Here is a 26447-nt window from a genome sequence, read left to right as displayed (position 1 = left end):
CCTTGCTGTGTTGTCATGTGTTGCTGCCTTGCTATGTTGTTGTCTTAGGTCTCTCTTTATGTAGTGTTGTGTTGTCTCTCTTGTTGTGTGTATTGTCCTATATGTATATTTATGTTGTATTTATTAATTTATTAATTTTAGTCCCAGCCCCCGTCCCCACAGGAGGCCTGTTGCCTTTTGGTAGTCCGTCATTGTAAATAAGAATTTGTTCTTAACTGACTTGCCTAGTTAAATAAAGGTTAAATAAAATATAAATAAATAACTGTGAGGCCTATTCTTTTTTTAATGTGTCTGTGACCAGCAGATGCAAGTCATGTGAAAATCATGGATTAGGGCCTAATGAATTTATTTCAATTTACTGATTCCCTTATACGAACTGTAACGCAGTAAAATCTTGAAAATGGTTGAATGTTGCATTTGTATTTTTGTTAAGTGTAAATCGTTATATAACTATGAGACGTGGTTGCAAGACATAGTCAGACTATTATTAGTTTGTTGTATTTTAGCCCCACCTAGTGAGTAGTTACAATATGGATCATTTTCCAGTGGTTCCCAAACGTTTTATAGTCCCGTACCCCTTCAAACATTCAACCTCCAGCTGTACCCCCTCTAGCACCAGGGTCAGCTGTACCCCCTCTAGCCCCAGGGTCAGCTGTACCCCCTCTAGCACCAGGGTCAGCTGTACCCCCTCTAGCCCCAGGGTCAGCTGTACCCCCTCTAGCACCAGGGTCAGCTGTACCCCCTCTAGCACCAGGGTCAGCACACTCTCAAATGTTGTTTTTTGTCATCGTAAGCCTGCCACACACACACTATATGACACATTTATTAAACATAACAATGAGGGTGAGTTTTTGTCACAACCCTGCTCGTGGGAAGTGACAAAGAGCTCTTATAGGACCAGGGCACAAATAATAATATAATAATAATCAGTCATTTTGCTCTTTATTTAGCCATCTTGCATATAAAACTTTATTTGTTAATCAAAAATGGTGATTAATTCACCACAGGTTAATGAGAAGGGTGTGCTTGAAAGGATGCACATAACTCTGCAATGTTGGGTTGTATTGGAGGGATTCTCACTTTTAAATCATTTTCCACACACAGTCTGTGCCTGTATTTCGTTTTCATGCAAATGAGGGCCGAGAATCCACTCTCACATAGGTACGTGGTTGCAAAGGGCATCAGTGTCTTAACAGAACGGTTTGCCAAGACAGGATACTCTGAGCGCAGCCCAATTCAGAAATCTGGCAGTGGCTTCTGATTAAATTCAATTTTCACAGAAACGCTTGTTGCGATTTCGATGAGGCTCTCTTGTTCAGATATCGGTAAGTGGATGGAAAGACGTGTGTTGTCCATGTTAATGCAGACAGAGAAGAGCTCAAATTTCTTAATCATAGCCTCAATTTTGTCCCGCACATTGACTATAGCTGTGGAGAGTCCCTGTAATCCTAGATCATTCATCAGATCATTCATGCGAGAAAAAACATCACCCAGATAGGCCAGTCGTGTGAGAAACTCGTCATCATGCAAACGGTCAGACAAGTGAAAATTATGGTCAGTAAAGAAAACTTTAAGCTCGTCTCTCAATTCAAAAAACGTGTCAATACCTTGCCCCTTGATAACTAGCTCACTTTTGTATGTTGTAAAAGCGTTACGTGGTTGCTGCCCATACCATTGCAAAGTGCAGAAAATACACGAGAGTTCAGGGGCCTTGCTTTAACAAAGTTAACCATTTTCACTGTACAGTAATGCACTAAATGTCTTTCAAGCTGTCAGGCATTCCTTTGGCAGCAAGAGCCTCTCGGTGGATGCTGCAGTGTACCCAAGTGACGTTGGGAGCAACTGCTTGTGTGGCCTACCACTTCGTGGCTGAGCCGTTGTTGCTCCTCTATGTTTCCACTTCACAAAAACAGCACATACAGTTGACCGGGGCAGCTCTAGCAGTGCAGAAATTTGACTAACTGACTTGTTGGAAAGGTGTCATCCTATGACAGTGCCATGTTGAAAGTAACTGAGCACTTCAGTAAGGCTATTCTATTCTACTGCCAGTGGAGATTGCATGGCTGTGTGCTCAATTTTATACACCTGTCAAAAACAGGTGTGGCTGAAATAGCAGAATCCACTAATTTGAACGGGTGTCCACATACTTTTGTATATGTAGTGCATGTACTGCCGAATGATGTATAGTGTATAAACCCTGGATTGCTGATGCTAGGTATTAGTCAGTGAGAGGCTTTAAAGCCACCGGTCAGTCATGTTGGTACCCCCCAATAAGAGCAGTCCTCCATAGGAATGAATGTAATTCGCGTCCTCAGAGCATGCGCAGACCAGCTGGCTGGTGTGTTTACGGACATATTCAATCTCTCCCTATCCCAGTCTAACTGAGCTAAACGACTACCGCCCCGTAGCACTCACTTCCGTCATCATGAAGTGCTTTCAGAGACTAGTCAAGGACCATATCACCTCCACCCTACCTGACATCCTAGACCCACTCCAATTTGCTTACCGCCCAAATAGGTCCACAGACGATGCAATCTCAATCACACTGCACACTGCCCTAACCCATCTGGACAAGAGGAATACCTATGTAAGGACATCAACCACCCGAGCCACTGCCTGTTCACCCCGCTATCATCCAGAAGGCGAGGTCAGTACAGGTGCATCAAAGCAGGGACCGAGAGACTGAAAAACATCTTCTATCTCAAGGCCATCAGACTGTTAAACAGCCATCACTAACACTGAGTGGCTGCTGCCAAAATACTGACTCAAATCTCTGGCCACTTTAATAATTAAAAATTGGATGTAATAAATGTATTACTAGTCACTTTAAACAATGCCACTTTATATAATGTTTACATACCCTACATTACTCATCTCATATGTATATACTGTACTCTATACCATCTACTGCATCTTGCCTATGCCGCTCGGCCATCACTCATCCATATATTTATATGTACATATTCTTATTCATTCCTTTACACTTGTGTGTATTAGGTAGTTGTGAAATTGTTCGATTACTTGTTAGATATTATTGCACGGTCAGAAATAGAAGCACAAGCATTTCGCTACACTCGCATCAACATCTGCTAATCATGTGTATGTGACCAATAAAATTTTATTTGATTTGAAATCTTCAGTATTTCAATTAAATGTTTCAAGGACAAAATGAAATGTATTGAAGTATTTTGTTGTTGTAGTGGGGACATAATATCATTTAAAAGTATTAATGTGTCTATAATAGAATAAATTAGGCAAAAACAAATGTAGATATTAATAAAAGCATTTCTATATCTCCTAACTATTTTTACACTGGTGGGGGGAGTTTCAAGATGAAGGCACGGTGGCTTCAAAACAGAGCCCCCTATACGTCATCTAGTGTATACATAAATCATTGGTACTGCCAAGGGAAATTTACTCAAAACTGTGCTCATGTTTAACCCTATCACGACTCTGATCCATTTACATATGATATCTTAAAGTGGAGAATAACATAGAGATAGATTTGACTTGTTACACGTAGACAAGACAACAGGTTTACTGAAAATTGTACGTTTATTTAACTTTAAAGAGCAGAATGTAAATGAAATTGAGCTGGGTTGTGCTCGATGACCACGTTCCCTTTCAACCCATGATCTGTAGAGGAAAGGACAGACAATTAATTAGACCGGCATTCCGACGTTTGCCCAAAATACAGTCAATATTGTTACTGAGACGGACACCAATTTGACAAATTAAAATATGCATAACATAGACAAGCTTGGAGAGAAATAAAGTCATGTTCTTCTCCTGTCTCTAGCTCTACAGGACGTACCCCGTTCATCCAGCTGATGTAGGCAGACACACGGGTGAAGACGGTGGGCTTGCGGGTGGCGTTGCATCCGGCGCTGGAAACGAAGCTGGCAATACCGTGGACATAGTACTGACCGTTGACCTGGCAGTTCAGGGGGCCGCCAGAGTCTCCCTACAATGATGGAGAGAGAGAGAGAGAGAGAGAGAGAGAGAGAGAGAGAGAGAGAGAGAGACAGAGAGAGACAGAGAGAGAGAGAAGGGGTAGAGAGATAGAGAGAGAGAGCGAGAGAGAGAGAGAGAGAGAGAGAGAGAGAGAGACAGAGAGAGAGACAGAGAGATAGAGAGAGAGAGAGAGACAGAGAGAGAGACAGAGAGAGAGACAGAGAGATAGAGAGAGAGAGAGAGACAGAGAGAGAGACAGAGAGAGAGAGAGCTTCCTCAGGACTGAGACCAGAGCAAGATACTTACAACACATCAATGATTTGTTTTTTTCCAGTTCTAAATAAGTAAGCAATGACATCATCTAAATTCTAAAGAAATATGATCTATTCATTCAATAACATGTTGTAGTCCTCAGCAGTACACCACTAAGATAACTGGTAAGATGTTGGAACGAGAGAGACAGGGTTGCAGGCTCAAACCCTGGAACAACCCCCCCCCCCCCCCCCCCACCCCAATTGACTGCAATATTCAACCCAATTATTCCATTAGACTGGTCTTACATTGCAACCAGAGTTGGCTGCGCCACCGGCACAGACCATGGTGGTCTTGATGGTAGATCCCCACCAGCTAGAGCTGGAGCAGGTCTGGTGGTCAACACTGGGCAGCCAAGCCTGTTTCAGGCTGTTGGACAGAGGACCGCCGGCTACAGGGAAGGACAGGGGGACACGTTAGAGGAGATAACAGGATGGGAATCATATGGCTAGATCAACTTCAAGAGAAAAAAAAAACTATAAACTAAGACACAAATATAAATGTACAAATATTAACCCAAAAGCATTTACAAGTTCAGTTACTGTTAGCTACTTATGCAACTCACTGGAGGTGCGTCCCCATCCGGTGATGTAGCACGGGTTGTTGTTGGGCAGGATCTGGCCAGATGGAGGAAGAGCAGCCAGCTGGACAACAGAGTTCAGGGAAGCCTCGGTGTCCAGACGCAGCAGAGCGATGTCATATCTGAGGGTTAGAGGAACACAATGTCATATCTGAGGAACAGAAGCACATGTTCAGGAGGCTTCATTTTCACCTCAAGTCATAAATCTTTCTTACATACTGCCTCCTAACCTTCTTCCTGTTCTTCGGTGCTTTAGCCCCTAACACATCTACTGTACGTAACACTAGGATCATTCTCCAGGTAATTGTTATTATAAACATACTACAGAACACTTATTTTTTTAAGATGTAATAAAATGGTATCATTAGAATCTGTCAACAAAAAAATAGAGACATTTAACTAGTGTAGTTCAATTCAAAACCAACTGTTGACGCAATGTAATAAACAAAAATAACAATCGATTACAAACGAGTTCCGTACCCTGCAGCAACGCTGTTTGAGTTCCACAAGTTGTGGATGTAGACTTTGTTGACGGTCATGATCTGCTCCTTACCCTCGTTGGTGTTCAGGTTGTGCTCTCCCAGAACCACACGCCAAGTCCTCTGGCTGCACACACACACACACACACGTAAGCAATAATACATTGGTCAGCTAGGAAGTCACGTCCATATTCTATAAATGGCATTTGAATCAAAATTCCCCAAAAAACTTGCTATTTATCTTGTATACTGTATTTGTATCTGTGTATTTGGGCTGTTATTTATTTGTGTAAAGTTAACTCTTGGAAAAAATGTAGTTATTCTATAATGTCTTCCTTTGTCCAACCTGTCCACACAGTGAGCAGCAGTCATCACCCATCCTCTCCTGATCAGACTACCTCCACAGGTGTGGTAGTAGGAGCTGCCAGACTTGTACTGGAGAGAGATCTGAGGACAAGAGAGAAAGAGAGAGAGGTGAGAGGAGGATGTTAAAAATGAGAAGACAAGGCCTCCCAAGTGGCGCAGCGGTCTAAGGCATTGCATCGTAGTGCTTGAGGCGTCACTACAGACCCGGGTTCGATCCCGGACTGTGTTGCAGCCGGCCGTGACCTGGGAGACCAATGAGGCGGCGAACAATTGGCCCGGCGGCGAACAATTGGCCCAGCGTCGTCCGGGTTAGGGGAGGGTTTGCCCGGGGGGGTCTTTATTTGTCTCATCGCGCTCTAGCGACTCCTTGTGGAGGGCCGGGCGCCTGCAGGATGACCTCAGTCGTCAGTTGAACGGTGTTTCTTCCGACACATTGGTGCGGCTGGTTTCCCGGGTTAAGTGGTCGGGGAAGTGCGGTTTGACGGGTCACGTTTCGGAGGAAGCACCTCCACCTTCGCCTCCTGAGCCCGTTGGGGAGTTGCAGCGATGAGACACGATCGAAATTAGGGAGAAAAAGGGGGGGTAAAATACAAAATATTACTACTAATAATAAAGAAATAAAATGAATAGAGCATTCACAATCTCCTATACTATTCCAATCTATCTGACCGTCGTATTGGATCTACACAATGCATTTCTAGCTGAACGTTCTGTAAATGTCCATTGCCCCAGGTGAGGACACCTACACCACCCGATGTCACAGTCTAACATCTGCTGACCAGGTGTATGTGACAACTAAAATGGTATTTTATTTTATTTGAGGTGTACACAATTAAGTCAAACCAATTAACCAATGGTATTTTGTACAGAGAAGTATAAATACGTTGTGACGCTCAACTACTGTATGACTTTCAACGTGCCATTGAAAAAGGTTGAAAGCTGCAATAAATTATTTATAATACCTGAAAATACTGCAGAGAAATTCAAAGCCATTTGCAAACAGGAAGTTGGATGCTTAGCAAAAAACAACTCCGAAAACTATTTGTCCCCCTGAGGGTATGTTTTCTTGTTTCAAACACACTGTGACTATACCATCTTTAAAGGGATAGTTTAGTATGGATACAAACTAACTCAATTTTCCACCTACCTTGGCTGTAGCTGATTGAAGAAGCTCGTTTTGGGATATTTAGTTTCCTTTCAATGTTTCATAGCCATATTTTGTCGCTGTTAGCATTCTCAGAAACATTTAACAACGAAACTGTTGTCGTGCCTGTATAATACAACTGTAATTACTTTTGAAGCATAATTTTAGTAACATAATACATTTTAATTGCATCTCAATGAGCTGAGAGTTTTAGTAACCACAGTAGACAAGAGGAATAGGGACTGTTGTGGTAACTTCATCATTATGGAGAGCAATATCCAAAGTCCTATGTGTTTTTATTTTACCTTTATTTAACTAGTCAAGTCAGTTAAGAACACATTTTTATTTTCAATGACGGCCTACGAACGGTGGGTTAACTGCCTTGTTCAGGGGGCAGAACGAGAGATCTGTACCTTGTCAGCTCGGGGATTTGAACTTGCAACCTATCGGTTACTAGTCCAACGCTCTAACCACTAGGCTACCCTGCCGCCTCTACGCTCTAACCACTAGGCTACCCTGCCGCCTCCACACTCTAACCACTAGACTACCCTGCCGACCCTACACTCTAACCACTAGACTACCCTGCCGCCTCTACACTCTAACCACTAGGCTACCCTGCCGCCTCTACACTCTAACCACTAGGCTACCCTGCCGCCTCCACGCTCTAACCACTAGGCTACCCTGCCGCCTCTACACTCTAACCACTAGGCTACCCTGCCGCCTCTACACTCTAACCACTAGGCTACCCTGCCGCCTCCACGCTCTAACCACTAGGCTACCCTGCCGCCTCTACGCTCTAACCACTAGGCTACCCTGCCGCCTCTACACTCTAACCACTAAGCTACCCTGCCGCCTCTACACTCTAACCACTAGGCTACCCTGCCGCCTCTACACTCTAACCACTAGGCTACCCTGCCTCCCCTATGTAACAACGTTGCTAGTGTAATAATCACAAAACTCACTACACATGGATAAGAACAGGAAGTCAAGAGTTACTGGATTATCTTATGCCACACATTATCAACATATATTTGTTGATAATGATCAACAATGATCAACAATAATGATCAACAATTAATGATTATTAAATGTTTGTTAATGTTGAAGTGATTCAATGTCCCTCATGTATTTGATTCAAGGCTATGGGCTATACTAAGATGAATGTCTAAGAGCCCTCTATAAACTATCTGCTAATTGTGATATATTTTGACTAATTCAACTAACTATTGTAGTGTTTGGTTCCACATCAAATATTTGGCAGCTATCACATACATATTTTTTTTGGGGGGGGGGGAGTTTTTAAAATAACTTGCATATATTAAAATACCTTCAAAATATAATCGAGTTTTCTGAGAGGTACTCAAAATACCTTCAAATATTATTTGTTTTTTTCTGAGACCTGTATTTGAACATCAAACGCAATCAAACAATTTTAGTTGAAACTCTAAATAAAGTACAACTGAGTGTACAAAACATTAGGAAAACCTGCTGTGGGAAGCATTGGAATCAACATGGACCAGCTTCCCTGTGGAACACTTTGGACACCTGGTAGATTCCAATGTCCCGGCAAATTGAGGCTGTTCTGAGAGCATAAAAGTTAATATTAGGAAGGTGTTCTTAATGTTTTGTATACTCAGTGTATATTCAACTACCTTGACTATTTGAAAGTTAGTATTTTCAAATATACTACAAAATACAAATATTTTTCCACCTAGGTCTGGTGCTCACAGTTTAATTCAAGTAAAAGTAATATTTTTGGTGTTGTTGCCTGGTCCCAGATCTGTATGTATCATAGCCAACTCCTATTACAAGTGGAGTATCGAAGAGTTGGCTGAAGCACATATAATACAGTCCTGGGATCAGGCTAATGTTTTACCTGCCAGGGCCAGGAGTTGGGCTGGGCGACCTCACCACCCACAACTCTCTGCTCAGGAACCTCTTCCAGGTATCTGGGCTGTGGCTCCAGATCCATAGCCAGCACTGCAGGAGGTTACAAGGGGGGGGGGGGGGGGGGGGGTACAAGTAGATTTAAAAAAAATCTAAAAGTAGATTTCTTCTGGATGCTGTACGTACTCAAAGAGAGAGAGAGAGAGAGAGAGAGAGAGAGAGAACGAGACACAAGGAAATTGAGAAAATGGAGAGGGGGGAAGAGGAAGAGAGTCTGAATAAGAAAAGAGAGTGAGTGTGAACGGGGGAGAGTGTCTGGAAGAGAAAGACAGACAGAGAGAGTGTCTGGTAGAAAAAGACAGACAGAGAGAGTGTCTGGTAGAAAAAGACAGACAGAGAGAGTGTCTGGTAGAAAAAGACAGACAGAGAGAGTGTCTGGTAGAAAAAGACAGACCGAGAGAGTGTCTGGTAGAAAAAGACAGACAGAGAGAGTGTCTGGTAGAAAAAGACAGACCGAGAGAGTGTCTGGTAGAAAAAGACAGACCAAGAGAGTGTCTGGAAGAGGTACAGTTCTTACCCAGGGCTGCGAGAGCGCTCAACAAGACGAACCTCAGCATGTTTTCAGTCTGTTAGTGTCAGTCTTTCCTGATGGGATATTTCTGACCCTGTTTTATACCCTCAGGAGGCAGGAATACCCCTCCTGACCTCCTCCTGTCTGCTGGTTTGGCTCGACCAGGGTGTAGGGGGATGTGTCCCAAATCACACCCTATTCTGTGCACTAAAGTGGGGATGAAATGTAATTTGGGACGTAGGTGTGCTGTACTTTCAGATTGGCAAGACAAGGTGTAGAATGGAACAGCTGCAGCTGTTATTATCAGCGCGAGATAAGTAAAAAGCAAACAGAAATACCCACATGAAAAACAAACCCGAGGGTTTACAATCTTGACAATAAACCACACTGGAGCCTTTTTGTTTTTTGAAGTGTACAGAGTATTTCAAACATTTCATAAAAACTTGTATTTTATCTCCAACACCTTTAAAAACAGTAATATTTTCCAATAATTACACGAGATAAGGCAATGTTCCTGGAACAACCCACCTAACAGTAACACAGCTGGATCTGATAACCCTAACTTCAGGTACTGTACAGTAACACAGCTGGATCTGCTAACCCTACATCAGGTACTGTACAGTAACACAGCTGGATCTGCTAGCCCTAAACCAGGTACTGTACAGTAACACAGCTGGATCTGCTAGCCCTAACCCAGGTACTGTACAGTAACACAGCTGGATCTGATAACCCTAACCTCAGGTACTGTACAGTAACACAGCTGGATCTGCTAACCCTAACCTCAGGTACAGAACAGTAACGCAGCTGGATCTGCTAACCCTAACCTCAGGTACAGAACAGTAATACAGCTGGATCTGCTAACCCTAACCTCAAGTACTGTACAGTAATACAGCTGGATCTGCTAACCCTAACATCAGGTACTGTATGTGAGGTGAGGTGAGGTGAGGTGAGGCGTGGCTAGGCCAAAGACCTTGGATAGTGAGATAATGGTGGGACAGAACACAGGTGGTTGGTTACCTGCCGCCACCCTGACATTGAACAAACACCTACACCACAGCCAGTCCAGACCAGACATGTAGGTTTTTCAGAAATCCTGGGTGGAAGATTCCGTCCTAGCTTATTCACTCCAGATTCCAGGAATCCTCCAACCAGGATTTTTGGAAAAACTGTGGCATTTTGGGAAAGTTACTTAAATTTTGTAACCATAGATACATCAGGTTGGGTGTTCTCGTGTCTCCTGAGGGTATAAAACAGGGACCGGAATATTCCATCAGGACAGACTGACACTGACAGACTGAAAACATGCTGAGGTTCGTCCTGTTGAGCGCTCTCGCAGCTCTGGGTAAGAAATTAACATCTCTATACTCTCTCTCCTTGAAGAAATGACCATCTCTACACTCTCTCTCCTTGAAGAAATGAACCATCTCTATACTCTCTCTCCTTGAAGAAATGAACCATCTCTATACTCTCTCTCCTTGAAGAAATGAACCATCTCTATACTCTCTCTCCTTGAAGAAATGAACCATCTCTATACTCTCTCTCCTTGAAGAAATGAACCATCTCTACACAGAGTATTTATTCACCCTCTGATTGAGACTAATAGACTAGATTTAGATTTTATTAGGATCCCCATTAGCCGACGCCAATGGCGAAATCTCTTCTTCCTGGGGTCTGACACATAATGAAAAGCCTTTACTAACAAAATACTTACAGTTTACATACAGTACATTTAAAAACATTAACATAGACATTACAGACTTACACGCATATATAAATAACTACTTAAAGTATACATATGCCTTAACTAGGTTACATATGGCTTAACTAGGTTACAATGGCTAAACTAGGTTACATATGCCTTAACTAGGTTACATATGGCTTAACTAGGTTACATATGGCTTAACTAGGTTACATATGGCTTAACTAGGTTACATACGGCTTAACTATGTTACACACGGCTTAACTAGGTTACATACGGCTTAACTAGGTTACATATGGCTTAACTAGGTTACATACGGCTTAACTAGGTTACATACGGCTTAACTAGGTTACATACGGCTTAACTAGGTTACATAGGGCTTAACTAGGTTACATACGGCTTAACTAGGTTACATAGGGCTTAACTAGGTTACATATGGCTTAACTAGGTTACATATGGCTTAACTATGTTACATATGGCTTAACTAGGTTACATATGGCTTAACTAGGTTACATACGGCTTAACTATGTTACATATGCCTTAACTAGGTTACATACGGCTTAACTAGGTTACATACGGCTTAACTAGCTTAACCAGGTCAAATAGGGGAGAGACCATACAGTATACATATGCCTTAACTAGGTTACATATGCCTTAACTAGGTTAACCAGGTCAAATAGGGGAGAGACCAGTGGACCGCAAGGTCTGAGCGGAAGGGTTGGGGGGGGGGCAGCTAACTTTCTACAATTCTACACATTTTGCCATGGTGCAAAGACAACAATGTGCATTCATTTAGCTAATCTCATGCTAACGTGCCTTCAGAAGGTATTCACACCCCTTGACTTTTTCCACATGTTGTCGTTGTTACAGCCTGAATTTAATACAGATTAAATGTAGATTTCTGTTTGGGTCACTGGCCTATACCGTAATGTCAAAATGGAATTATGTTTTTACAAAAATTTGACAAATTAATTAAAAAATGAAAAGCTGAAATGTCTTGAGTCAATAAGTATTCAAACTCTTTGTTATGACAAGCCTAAATAAGTTCAGGAGTAAAAATGTGCTTAACAAGTCACATAACGAGTTGCATGGACTCACACTCTGTGTGCAATAATAGTGTTTAATATGATTTTTGAATGACTACCTCATCTCTGTACCCCACACATACAATTATCTGTAAGGTCCCTCGGTCCACCTCTACTTTGAGACAAACATGCATACTGGTGACATCAGCTTTTCTAGGTCCTTCTTTGCAGCATTTGACAGCACAGCAGGGTAGCTTAGTGGTTAGAGCGTTGGACTAGGAACCGGAAGGTTGCAAGTTCAAACCCCCCGAGCTGACAAGGTACAAATCTGTCGTTCTGCCCCTGAACAGGCAGTTAACCCACTAGGCCGCCATTGAACAATTTGTTCTTAACTGACTTGCCTAAATAAAGATAAAAAATATCACGTGGCATTAGTCCAGATTTTATAAAACTAGAGCCTGCAGGACTTGTTTCATCAACTTTGTTGTTAAAAAAAGTTGAGCATCTCTTTATCACAGACAGACCTCTCCCAATCCTTACAACAATTGATTTAACTTGACCTTGACAATTTACAGTCTAAGATGACACCAAGAAGTTTAGTCTCCTCAACTTACTCTACAGCCACGTCATTCACTACCAGATTCAACTGAGGTCTAGAACTTAGGGAATTATTTGTAACGAATATATTGCCTTTAGTTTAAGATATGTTCAGGACTAGTTTATTACCAGCCACCATTGATTACACAATGCAATGAATACTCCAATCATGAGCCCTGGCCTGCCCTGCCTTTTTAGTGCTGTCTAAAACCAGCATTTCTGTGTACGTGGCACTTTAGGATGTGAAGTGTGGGGAGGGGGGGGTGTACTCGTCTCCTGGTCTGAGAGTCTTGGGGGGGGGGGGGGGGGGTGCTTGTCTCATGGTCTGAGAGTTTTAGGGGGGGGGGGTGTACTTGTCCCATGGTCTGAGAGTCTTTGGTGCCTTTTGTCAAACTCCAAATGGGCTGTCATATGCCTTTTACTGAGGAGTGGTTTACGTCTGGCCACTAGTCTACCATAAAGGCCTGATTGGTGGAGTGCTGCAAAGATGGTTGTCCTGGTTGTCCTTCTCTTATCTCCACAGAGGAACTCTAGAGCTCTGTCAGAGTGACCATCGGGTTCTTGGTCACTTCCCTGACCAAGGCTCTTCTCCCCCGATTGCTCAGTTTGGCTGGGCGGACAGCTCTAGGAAGAGTCTTGGTGATTCCAAACTTCTTCCATTTAAGAATGATAGAGGCCACAATTGTTCTTGGGGACCTTCAATGCTGCAGAATTTTTTTGGTACCCTTCCACAGATCTGTGCCTCAACACGATCCTGTCTCCGAGCTCTACGGACAATTCCTTCGATCTCATGGCTTGGTTTTCTGTTTGTTTTTCTATATACATATACAACTGTATTTCCTCTGTCCCCAGTGCTGTCTGAGAATCTGGTTCCCCAGCCCAGATACCTGGAAGATGGAGCTGAGCAAAGAGTTGTGGGTGGCGAGGTCGCCCAGCCCAACTCCTGGCCCTGGCAGGTAAAACATTTTCCTTTGGGGTGTCAGGTAGCCTAGTGGTTAGAGTGTTGGACCAGTAACCAAAAGGTTGCTGGATCGAATCCCTGAGCTGTTATTCTACCCCTGAACAAGGCAGTTAACCCACTGTTCCTAGGCTGTCATTCTGCCCTGAACAAGGCAGTTAACCCACTGTTCCTAGGCTGTCGTTCTACCCCTGAACAAGGCAGTTAACCCACTGTTCCTAGGCTGTCGTTCTGCCCCTGAACAAGGCAGTTAACCCACTGTTCCTAGGCTGTCGTTCTGCCCCTGAACAAGGCAGTTAACCCACTGTTCCTAGGCTGTCGTTCTGCCCCTGAACAAGGCAGTTAACCCACTGTTCCTAGGCTGTCGTTCTGCCCCTGAACAAGGCAGTTAACCCACTGTTCCCCGGTAGGCATTCATTGTAAATAAGAATTTGTTCTTAACTGACTTGCCTAGTTAAATTAAGGATAAATAAAAAATAGTCCCTCGTAGCCTGATGGAACCAGCCTGATTGCTATGATCACCATTCTGTGCAGTAAAACAGGCTGTTTCCACCAGTGAAGTCTCCCGTGACAGCCTAGCTGATTTGATTCTGGGTGTCAACATTAGCCTGCACCCAGATCTTTCTTTCTGTGCTTCACCCAGTTCCTCTGTACTAGAGGAGTTGGCTATGGGACTTGGGACCCGGCAAGGATGTAGCTGCACCTGATAGTTTAATTCTATGAAACACACTTTTCTACTTTTGTCAAATATTTTTGGGAAATATTTTTTATCCCTTCTGCTTCTCATCTTTTACATCCTCCTCTCACCTCTCTCTCTTTCTCTCTTGTCCTCAGATCTCTCTCCAGTACCTGTCTGGCAGCTCCTACTACCACACCTGTGGAGGTAGTCTGATCAGGAGAGGATGGGTCATGACTGCTGCTCACTGTGTGGACAGGTTGGACAAAGGAAGACATTAGATTTTATAGTGAAACTCTGAAACCTCTTGACAAGGTCGCTTGCCGTTAGGTTAAAGCTGAGATCTGCTATAGGTAACACAGTGCCCCTGGTCGCCCTGGGCTCATTTGATAAACATATTTTTTATCAAATAGAGGAGATGAGCTTCCAGCGTTGTGATAAACAAAATTCATATTCTGCATTTCTATTGAGCGTGCAATGATGTGCAACGATGTAATGATGTGCAACGATGTAACGATGTGCAACAATGCAACGATGTGCAACGATGTATAACGATGTAACGATGTGCAACGATGTGTAATGATGTGCAATGATGTAACGATGTAACGATGTGCAACGATGAGCAACGATGTGCAATGATGTAATGATGTGCAATGATGTAACGATGTAAAGATGTGCAACGATGTGCAACGATGTGCAACGATGTGCAACGATGTGCAACGATGTGCAACGATGTAACAATGTAACAATGTAACGATGTGCAACAATGTGCAACGATGTAATGATGTGCAACGAAGTAACGATGTACAACGATGAGCAACAATGTAACGATGTGCAATGATGTAACGATGTGCAACGATGTGAAATGATGTGCAACGATGTAACGATGTGCAATAATGTAACGATGTGCAATGATGTAACAATGTAACGATGTGCAATGATGTAACGATGTGCAATGATGTAACGATGTGCAACGATGTAACAATGTGCAATGATGTAACGATGTGCAACGATGTAACGATGTGCAACGATGCAACGATGTGCAACGATGTAACGATGTGCAACGATGTGCAACGATGTAACGATGTGCAACGATGTAACGATGATGTAACGATGTAACGATGTGCAACGATGTAACGATGTGCAACGATGTAACGATGTGCAACGATGCAACGATGTGCAACGATGTAACGATGTGCAACGATGTGCAACGATGTAACGATGTGCAACGATGTAACGATGATGTAACGATGTGCAACGATGTAACGATGTGCAACGATGTGCAACGATGTAACGATGTGCAACGATGTAACGATGTGCAACGATGTAACGATGTGCAACGATGTAACGATGTGCAACGATGTGCAACGATGTAACGATGTGCAACGATGTGCAACGATGTAACGATGTGCAACGATGTAACGATGATGTAACGATGTGCAACGATGTAACGATGTGCAACGATGTAACGATGTGCAACGATGTAACGATGTGCAACGATGCAACGATGTGCAACGATGTAACGATGTGCAACGATGTGCAACGATGTAACGATGTGCAACGATGTAACGATGATGTAACGATGTGCAACGATGTAACGATGTGCAACGATGTGCAACGATGTAACGATGTGCAACGATGTAACGATGTGCAACGATGTAACGATGTAACGATGTGCAACAATGTGCAACAATGTAACGATGTGCAACGAAGTAACGATGTACAACGATGTGCAACGATGTGCAATGATGTAACGATGTAACGATGTGCAACGATGTGAAATGATGTGCAACGATGTAACGATGTGCAATGATGTAACGATGTGCAATGATGTAACGATGTGCAACGATGTAACGATGTGCAATGATGTAATGATGTGCAACGATGTAACGATGTGCAATGATGTAACGATGTGCAACGATGTAATGATGTAACGATGTGAAATTATGTGCAACGATGTAACGATGTGCAACGATGTAACGATGTGCAACGATGTAACGATGTGCACCGATGTAGCAATGTGCAACGATGTAACGATGTGCAACGATGTAACGATGTGAAATGATGTGCAACGATGTAACGATGTGTAACGATGTGCAACGATGTAACGATGTGCAACGATGTAACGATGTGCAACGATGTAACGATGTAACGATGTGCAGCGATGTAACGATGTGACGATGTGCAACGATGTATAACGATGTAACGATGTGCAGCGATGTAACGATGTACAACGATGTGCAACGATGTGCAATGATGTAACGATGTAACGATGTGCAACGATGTGAAATGATGTGCAACGATGTAACGATGTGCAACGAAGCAACGATGTGCAACGATGTAACGATGTGCAACGATGTGCAACGATGTAACGATGTGCAACGATGTAACGATGTGCAACGATGTAACGATGATGTAACGATGTGCAACGATGTAACGATGTGCAACGATGTGCAACGATGTAACGATGTGCAACGATGTAACGATGTGCAACGATGTAACGATGTAACGATGTGCAACAATGTGCAACAATGTAACGATGTGCAACGAAGTAACGATGTACAACGATGTGCAACGATGTGCAATGATGTAACGATGTAACGATGTGCAACGATGTGAAATGATGTGCAACGATGTAACGATGTGCAATGATGTAACGATATGCAATGATGTAACGATGTGCAACGATGTAACGATGTGCAATGATGTAACGATGTGCAACGATGTAACGATGTGCAATGATGTAACGATGTGCAACGATGTAACGATGTAACGATGTGAAATGATGTGCAACGATGTAACGATGTGCAACGATGTAACGATGTGCAACGATGTGCAACGATGTAACGATGTGCAACGATGTAACGATGTGCAACGATGTAACGATGTAACGATGTGCAACAATGTGCAACAATGTAACGATGTGCAACGAAGTAACGATGTACAACGATGTGCAACGATGTGCAATGATGTAACGATGTAACGATGTGCAACGATGTGAAATGATGTGCAACGATGTAACGATGTGCAATGATGTAACGATATGCAATGATGTAACGATGTGCAACGATGTAACGATGTGCAATGATGTAACGATGTGCAACGATGTAACGATGTGCAATGATGTAACGATGTGCAACGATGTAATGATGTAACGATGTGAAATTATGTGCAACGATGTAACAATGTGCAACGATGTAATGATGTGCAACGATGTAACGATGTAACGTTGTGAAATGATGTGCAACGATGTAACGATGTGTAACGATGTGCAACGATGTAACGATGTGCAACGATGTAACGATGTGCAGCAATGTAACGATATGACGATGTGCAACGATGTATAACGATGTAACGATGTGCAGCGATGTAACGATGTAACGATGAGCAACGATGTGCAACGATGTAACGATGTGCAACGATGTAACGATGTGCAATGATGTAACGATGTGCAACGATGTAACGATGTGCAACGATGTAACGATGTGCAATGATGTAACGATGTGCAACGATGTAACGATGTAACGATGTGCAGCGATGTAACGATGTAACGATGTGCAACGATGTAACGATGTAACGATGAGCAACGATGTGCAACGATGTAACGATATGCAACGATGTAACGATGTGCAATGATGTAACGATGTGCAACGATGTAACGATGTGCAACGATGTAACGATGTGCAACGATGTAACGATGTGCAACGATGTAACGATGTGCAATGATGTAACGATGTGTAACGATGTATAACGATGTGCAACGATGTGTAACGATGTAACGATGTGCAACGATGTGTAACGATGTAACGATGTAATGATGTGCAACGATGTAACGATGTGCAATGAAGTAACGATGTAACAATGTGTAACGATGTGCAACGATGTAACGATGTGTAATGATGTAACGATGTGCAATGATGTAACAATGTCCAACGATGTAACGATGTAACGATGTGTAATGATGTAACGATGTGTAACGATGTAACGATGTGTAACGATGTATAACGATGTAACGATGTGCAACGATGTAACGATGTGCAACGATGTGTAACGATGTAACGTTGTGTAACGATGTGTAACGATGTAACGATGTGCAACGATGTAACGATGTAATGATGTGCAACGATGTGAAACGATGTGTAACGACGTGCATTGATGTAACGATGTAATGATGTGCAACGATGTGTAACGATGTGCAACGATGTAACGATGTGCAACGATGTGTAACGATGTGCAATGAAGTGCAATGATGTCAGAGAAAAAAACTTTTATTTAAAGTAGACCTAACGTACGTGGCAGTTTCACCGCAACAGATTCCAACTTTAAGATCTCTATAATATATATGTATATGTTGCATAACTTCCTAACTGACTTCCTAAGTGACCAAGGTATTATTGGGTGTGTGTGTCTTCAGCCAGAGGACTTGGCGTGTGGTTCTGGGAGACCACAACCTGAACAGCAACGAGGGTAAGGAGCAGATCATGACCGTCAGCAAAGTCTACATCCACAATGGGTGGAACTCAAACAACATCGCTGGAGGGTACGTCCTGTTTTCAAAGTTGAAAATGCATTGTTTAAAAATATATATATATATATTATTTCATTCTGAGACATTCACTGATAGCAATTTTAGTATAATATGGTTCAGTACCTCAAAAACGTGTACTCTAAACATAATGTCATTACTGTGACATATATGTTATGTCACCACAAGTGACATGCAGTAGAACTAATATGTCAGCCAAGATGACTACATTAAACTACAATGGTAAAATGGCACACTTTAAATATAGATATATATAATCTAAGGAGACCATGATGCAGCTATATAAGCTCTTTAAAAAATGTTTTTGATGCTGTGTATGTTTATAATACAGTGACCCAAGAGCTATACTTAGCATTTAGTAGATATTCCACAATAATGTATTTTTAATTGTTGTTATTTTTTAAAAACCTTTATATAAATAGGAAAGTCAGTTAAGAACAAATTCTTATTTTCAATGACGGCCTACCCGGGGAACAGTGAGTTCACTGCCTTGTTCAGGGGCAGAACGACAGATTTTTACCTTGTCAGCCGGAGGATTCGATCCAGCAACCTTTCGGTTATTGGCTCAACACTCTAACCACTAGGTTACCTGCCGCTCTGACCACTAGAATACCTGCCTCCTCTAACCACTAGGTTACCTGCCGCTCTGACCACTAGACTACCTGCCTCCTCTAACCACTAGGCTACCTGCCTCCTCTAACCACTAGACTACCTGCCTCCTCTAACTACTAGACTACCTGCCTCCTCTAACTATTAGACTACCTGCCTCTCTAACCACTAGACTACCTGCCTCCTCTAACCACTAGACTACCTGCCTCCTCTAACTATTAGACTACCTGCCTCTCTAACCACTAGACTACCTGCCTCCTCTATCCACTAGGCTACCTGCCTCTCTAACCATTAGACTACCTGCCGGCTCTAACCACTAGGCTACCTGCCGCTCTAACCACTAGACTACCTGCCTCTCTAACTACTAGACTACCTGCCACTCTAACCACTAGGCTACCTGCCTCCTCTACACTCTAACCACCAGACTATCTGCCTCTCTAACTACTAGACTACCTGCCTCTCTAACCACTAGGCTATCTGCCTCCTCTACACTCTAACCACCAGACTATCTGCCTCCTCTAACTATTAGAGTACCTGCCTCTCTAACCACTAGACTACCTGCCGCTCTAACCACTAGACTACCTGCCTCTCTAACTACTAGACTACCTGCCTCTCTAACCACTAGGCTATCTGCCTCCTCTACACTCTAACCACCAGACTATCTGCCTCTCTAACTATTAGACTACCTGCCTCTCTAACCGCCAGGCTACCTGCCTCTCTAACCACTAGACTACCTGCCTCTCTAACCACTAGACTACCTGCCACTCTAACCACTAGACTACCTGCCTCCTCTAACTATTAGACTACCTGCCTCTCTAACCACTAGACTACCTGCCGGCTCTAACCACTAGACTACCTGCCTCTCTAACCACTAGACTACCTGCCTCCTCTATCCACTAGGCTACCTGCTGGCTCTAACCACTAGACTACCTGCCGGCTCTAACCACTAGACTACCTGCCACTCTAACCACTAGGCTACCTGCCTCCTCTACACTCTAACCACTAGGCTACCTGCCTCCTCTAACCACTAGACTACCTGCCTCCTCTAACCACTAGGCTACCTGCCACTAGGCTACCTGCCACTCTAACCACTAGGCTACCTGCCACTCTAACCACTAGGCTACCTGCCTCTCTAACCACTAGACTACCTGCCACTCTAACCACTAGGCTACCTGCCACTCTAACCACTAGGCTACCTGCCTCTCTAACCACTAGACTACCTGCCTCCTCTAACCACTAGGCTACCTGTCACTCTAACCACTAGACTACCTACCGGCTCTAACCACTAGGCTACCTGCCTCTCTAACCACTAGACTACCTGCCTCCTCTAACCACTAGGCTACCTGCCACTCTAACCACTAGGCTACCTGCCACTCTAACCACTAGGCTACCTGCCACTCTAACCACTAGGCTACCTGCCTGTCTAACCACTAGACTACCTGCCTCCTCTAACCACTAGACTACCTGCCTCTCTAACCACTAGACTACCTGCCTCTCTAACCACTAGACTACCTGCCTCTCTAACCACTAGACTACCTGCCTCTCTAACCACTAGACTACCTGCCACTCTAACCACTAGACTACCTGCCTCCTCTAACTATTAGACTACCTGCCTCTCTAACCACTAGACTACCTGCCGGCTCTAACCACTAGACTACCTGCCTCTCTAACCACTAGGCTACCTGCTGGCTCTAACCACTAGACTACCTGCCGGCTATAACCACTAGACTACCTGCCACTCTAACCACTAGGCTACCTGCCTCCTCTACACTCTAACCACTAGGCTACCTGCCTCCTCTAACCACTAGACTACCTGCCTCCTCTAACCACTAGGCTACCTGCCACTCTAACCACTAGGCTACCTGCCACTCTAACCACTAGACTACCTACCGGCTCTAACCACTAGGCTACCTGCCTCTCTAACCACTAGACTACCTGCCTCCTCTAACCACTAGGCTACCTGGCACTCTAACCACTAGACTACCTACCGGCTGTAACCACTAGGCTACCTGCCTCTCTAACCACTAGACTACCTGCCTCCTCTAACCACTAGGCTACCTGCCACTCTAACCACTAGGCTACCTGCCACTCTAACCACTAGGCTACCTGCCACTCTAACCACTAGGCTACCTGCCTCTCTAACCACTAGACTACCTGCCTCTCTAACCACTAGACTACCTGCCTCTCTAACCACTAGACTACCTGCCTCTCTAACCACTAGGCTACCTGTCGCTCTAACCACTAGACTACCTGCCTCTCTAACCACTAGGCTACCTGTCGCTCTAACCACTAGACTACCTGCCTCCTCTAACCACTAGGCTACCTGTCGCTCTAACCACTAGACTATCTTCCTAGTGGTAAACTTACTTCTACCCCCTCCTTTTTCGAAAATTCTGTTAAAAATCACGCAACTTTTCAGCGTCCTGCTACTCATGCCAGGAATATAGTATATGCATATGATTAGTATGTGTGGATAGAAAACACTCTGAAGTTTCTAAAACTGGTTAAATCACGGCTGTGACTATAACAGATCGTGTGTTTCATTGAAAAACGCAAGAAAAACTGCTCTCTGAAAGCTAAAAATAATTTCCATAAGTCACTTCCATGAGTTGTTAAAAGAGGACAGAATTTAATATCGACCTGCATGCAATTCATACAAATTCCACACGATGTCGCCATTGTCGTCATTTTCAATTGAATTAATTGTTGGAAAATCCATCTATCTGGCATCCGTTTCTTCCAGTCTTCACCCGGATGTTGTTAATGTGGACATTGGCAGCCATTGATTTGCAAACGAGGAGCTATTGAATATACATCGCCCTGTAATCATTTTGATAGATTATAAATGTTTACTAATACCTAAAGTTGGATTACAAAAGGATTTCGAAGTGTTTTGTGAAAGTTTATCGTCAACTTTTTAATTTTAAAAAATTACACAGCGTTTAAAAACAATGTTTTTTTCTGAATGACACAGCTTCCATACAAAGCTATTTTGGGTATATATGGACCGATTTAAACGAAAAAAAGACCCAATAGTGATGTTTATGGGGCATATAGGAGTGCCAAGAAAGAAGCTCGTCAAAGGTAATGAATGTTTTATATTTTATTTCTGCGTTTTGTGCTGCGTCGGATAAGCAGAGTCTTTGTTTACGTCGCATTCATGCATTTTCAGGTGGTGCATGCTATCAGATAATAGCTTCTCATGCTTTCGCCGAAAAGCATTTTAAAAATCTGACTTGTTGGCTAGGTTCACAACGAGTGTAGCTTTAATTCAATACCCTGCTTGTGAATTTTGATCAAGGTTTGAGTTTAAACGAGTACATTTAGCATTTAGCGTAGCGCATTTGCATTTCCAGGTGCCTACTTGAGACATATGCGTCTCAAGTAGAATCAAGAAGTTAACCCATGTTAGGGTTAAAGTGCATAAGTACAGAATAGAAAGTTTAGGAGGAAGTGCAGAAATCTGTGAGGAAGATGTATAACCTTCTGCTCCTCAGGTATGATACAGTGCTCTTCTATTCCTTAGAAATGACATCGCTCTGCTGCGTCTGTCCACCGAGGCTTCCCTGAACTCTGCTGTCCAGCTGGCTGCTCTTCCTCCATCTGGCCAGATCCTGCCCAACAACAACCCGTGCTACATCACTGGATGGGGACGCACCCAGAGTCAGTAGTAACCTATTATCTCAATGCAACATCAAACACATTCAACATTTCATTGTCTTTACATACAGGTCCCAGAGACTACCCATAACTAACCACAACCCTGATAATGACACTAACAGAGCTAACAATTTATTTATTTATTTATTTTTTTTTGGGGGGGGGGGGGGGGGGGGGGTTTATACTTGGTCTTAAGCATGTAAGTGACTAACTAAGCAGGTTAGTTTTTTTCGTAATGAATCTTGCTCTGGAGAGTGGTCACTAGCTGGAACAGAGTAATAAAATCTGATTTTAAAACTAATCCTAACCCCACTGATAACCCTAGTACCTAACCCTCGTTATATCTTGTGTGTTTTTGTTCTACCTTGTAATTTTTAGTATTTTATTGATTATTGGATTATTGGGTTTTGAGATGGCAAGAAAGGCATTTATTTCACTGTACTTGTGAATGTGACATTAAAACTAGAAACGAAAGCTAACTTTAAATTACGACCAAAAATAAAATTTTTGTTTTTATGGATCTTTACAATAGCCAACTATTACTTTGCAGCTGGCCTATCTAATGGGAAATCGCTCAGTTTTGCCTCCAGGACAAGACTCGTGACACTAAAAGTCAACCTGCTATATCTAATATGTCAACTGAGACGACAGATGGTTGGTTATGTGTCATTATTTGGAAATGTTCTAATGAAACCATATTGAATTCTCATATCCAGTTCCTCTTAAATGCATCCCCTGTTCCTCACTATCAGCTGAAGAGATATATAACAAAAATGGATAAATGTCACTATTTTTCACATATTCTAATAAAGCATCCCTTTGTCTTCCCTGTAGCCGGTGGTTCTGTTATCTCCTCTAACGTGTCCCCTTGTCTTCCCTGTGGCTGGTGGTTCTGTTATCTCCTCTAACGTGTCCCCTTGTCTTCCCTGTGGCTGGTGGTTCTGTTATCTCCTCTAACGTGTCCCCTTGTCTTCCCTGTGGCTGGTGGTTCTGTTATCTCCTCTAACATGTCCCCTTGTCTTCCCTGTAGCCGGTGGTTCTGTTATCTCCTCTAACGTGTCCCCTTGTCTTCCCTGTGGCTGGGGGTTCTGTTATCTCCTCTAACGTGTCCCCTTGTCTTCCCTGTAGCCGGTGGTTCTGTTATCTCCTCTAACGTGTCCCCTGTCCTTCCCTGTAGCCGGTGGTTTTGTGTTAATATTTGTACATTTATATTTGTGTCTTAGTTTATAGTTTTTTTTTCTCTTGAAGTTGATCTAGCCATATGATTCCCATCCTGTTATCTCCTCTAACGTGTCCCCCTGTCCTTCCCTGTAGCCGGCGGTTCTCTGTCCAACAGCCTGAAACAGGCTTGGCTGCCCAGCGTTGACCACCAGACCTGCTCCAGCTCTAGCTGGTGGGGATCTTCCGTCAAGACCACCATGGTCTGTGCCGGTGGTGGAGCCAACTCTGGTTGCCAGGTAAGACCAGTGTAATGGAGGGGGAGGGGGGGCAGACCGATCGGTTTGGGATTTGAACCCATGACTCTGCGTATGTCCTAAAACTGTAAAAACTTACACAAAGAGGTGTAACATGATTTGTCTTGGTTTTACTGGATATGTTTGATTCACTTTATATTTGTTTATCATTGGAATTATATCATAGTTTAGCTACATGTTTAGAAAATAAAAATAACCAGTGACTCTTTATGTTATACAATAATATGAGTAAGAATAACAAATTGGTAACTCAGTCCTGAGGAAGCTCTCTCTCTCTTTCTCTCTTTCTCTCCATCATTGTAGGGAGACTCTGGCGGCCCCCTGAACTGCCAGGTCAACGGTCAGTACTATGTCCACGGTGTGACCAGCTTCGTTTCCTCTTCTGGATGCAACGCCACCCGCAAGCCCACCGTCTTCACCCGTGTGTCTGCCTACATCAGCTGGATGAACGGGGTACGTCCTGTAGAGCTAGGGACAGGAGAAGAACATGACTTTATTTCTCTCCAAGCTTGTCTATGGCATTAATGTTATATTCGATGACATACCCAAGATGGATGACACATTGTTTTGTATATTTCTTTGTTGTTAAATTTGTGTCGCAGTCTCTGTCACAATGTTGATTATTATTTGGGAGGGGGAATGTCTGTGTCTATCTTAATTGGTCTCCTTTCCTGTACAGATCATGGGTTGAAAGGGAACATGGTCTTCGAGCAGATTGAACCCAGATTCATCCCTGACCCTGCTCAACTACACCAACATTCTGCTCTAAAAGTTCAATAAACTTCATTAACTTTGGAGTAAACCTTCTCTCATGTTTACTTTTTACTGTTCATGTCAAATCCACCTTGTCTTATTTATTTCACAGAATTGTGTGCGTTATGAGTGTAATTTTAACGGGGTATTTTGTGACTACGCCAACTTTGTTTGAGAATGAGATGTATTTGGTATTGTTTATTTTATTAGGGTCCTCATTAGCTGTTGCAAAAGCAGCAGCTACTCTTCCTGGGGTCCACATGAAACAACAACAACATAATACAGAACGTCATTAGACAAGAACAGCTCAAGGACAGAACTACATACATTTTTTAAAGGCACACATAGCCTACATATCAACGCATACACACAAACTATCTAGGTCCAGTAGAGGAGAGGCGTTGTGCCACGAGGGGTTGCTTCATCTGTTTTTTGAAACCAGGTTTGCTGTTTATTTAAGCAATATGAGATGGAAGGGAGTTCGATGCAATAAGGGCTCTATATGATACTGTACGTTTTCTTGATTTCGATCTGGATTTGGGGACTGTGAAAAGACCCCTGGTGGCATGTCTGATGTGGTAAGTGTGTGTGTCAGAGCTGTGTGTAAGTTGACTATGCAAACAATTTGGGATTTAACACATTAATGTTTCTTATAAAAAGAAGAAGTGATGCAGTCAGTCTCTCCTCAACTCTTAGCCAAGAGAGACTGGCATACATAGCATTTACATCAGTCCTCTGATTATAATTAAGAGCAAAATGTGTCACTCTGTTCTGGGCCAGCTGCAGCTTAACTAGGTCTTTCCTTGCAGCACTGGACCACATGACTGGACAATAATCAAGATTAGACAAAACTAGAGCCTGCAGAAGTGGAGTGCTGGAGTGGGGTGTCAAAAATCAGAGCATCTCTTTACTACGGCCTCTCCCCATCTTTACAACCATTGAATCTATATGTTTTGACCATGACAGTTCACAATCTAAGGTAACACCAAGTAATTTAGTCTCCTCAACTTGTTCATCAGCTACACCATTCATTACCAGATTCAGCTGAGGTCTAGCACTTAAGGAATGATTTGTACCAAATACAATGCTCTTATTTTTAGAGATGTTCAGGACCAGTTTATTACTGGCCACCCATTCCAAAACAGACTGCAACTCT

At 43.1% G+C, this 26447-nt stretch overlaps 2 protein-coding genes across 2 annotated transcripts; one reads left to right on the top strand and one right to left on the bottom strand.

The window, feature by feature from the left end:
* Positions 1-3536: 3536 nt before the first annotated feature.
* Positions 3537-9366, bottom strand: LOC139369941 (elastase-1). Its single transcript, XM_071109225.1, has 8 exons — positions 9300-9366; positions 8712-8815; positions 5672-5772; positions 5327-5452; positions 4832-4968; positions 4515-4657; positions 3815-3964; positions 3537-3636 (listed from the first exon to the last, which is right to left on the bottom strand). Exons 1-8 carry the CDS (start codon positions 9337-9339, stop codon positions 3625-3627), a joined length of 813 nt encoding a protein of 270 aa, XP_070965326.1. The 5' UTR covers positions 9340-9366; the 3' UTR covers positions 3537-3624.
* Positions 9367-10505: 1139 nt separating this feature from the next.
* On the top strand, positions 10506-25381 carry LOC139371451 (elastase-1-like). The gene is made up of 8 exons (XM_071111873.1): positions 10506-10635; positions 13467-13570; positions 14407-14507; positions 18663-18788; positions 22930-23066; positions 24378-24520; positions 24842-24991; positions 25218-25381. The coding sequence occupies exons 1-8, from the start codon at positions 10596-10598 to the stop codon at positions 25227-25229; spliced, it is 813 nt and encodes a 270-aa protein (XP_070967974.1). The 5' UTR covers positions 10506-10595; the 3' UTR covers positions 25230-25381.
* The last annotated feature ends 1066 nt before the right edge of the window (positions 25382-26447 follow it).

Source organism: Oncorhynchus clarkii, chromosome 17 (assembly GCF_045791955.1).
Source record: "Oncorhynchus clarkii lewisi isolate Uvic-CL-2024 chromosome 17, UVic_Ocla_1.0, whole genome shotgun sequence".
NCBI lineage: Eukaryota > Metazoa > Chordata > Actinopteri > Salmoniformes > Salmonidae > Oncorhynchus > Oncorhynchus clarkii.
The sequence above is the reverse complement of the archived record's forward strand: the minus strand, read 5'-3'. Positions and strand labels throughout refer to the sequence as shown.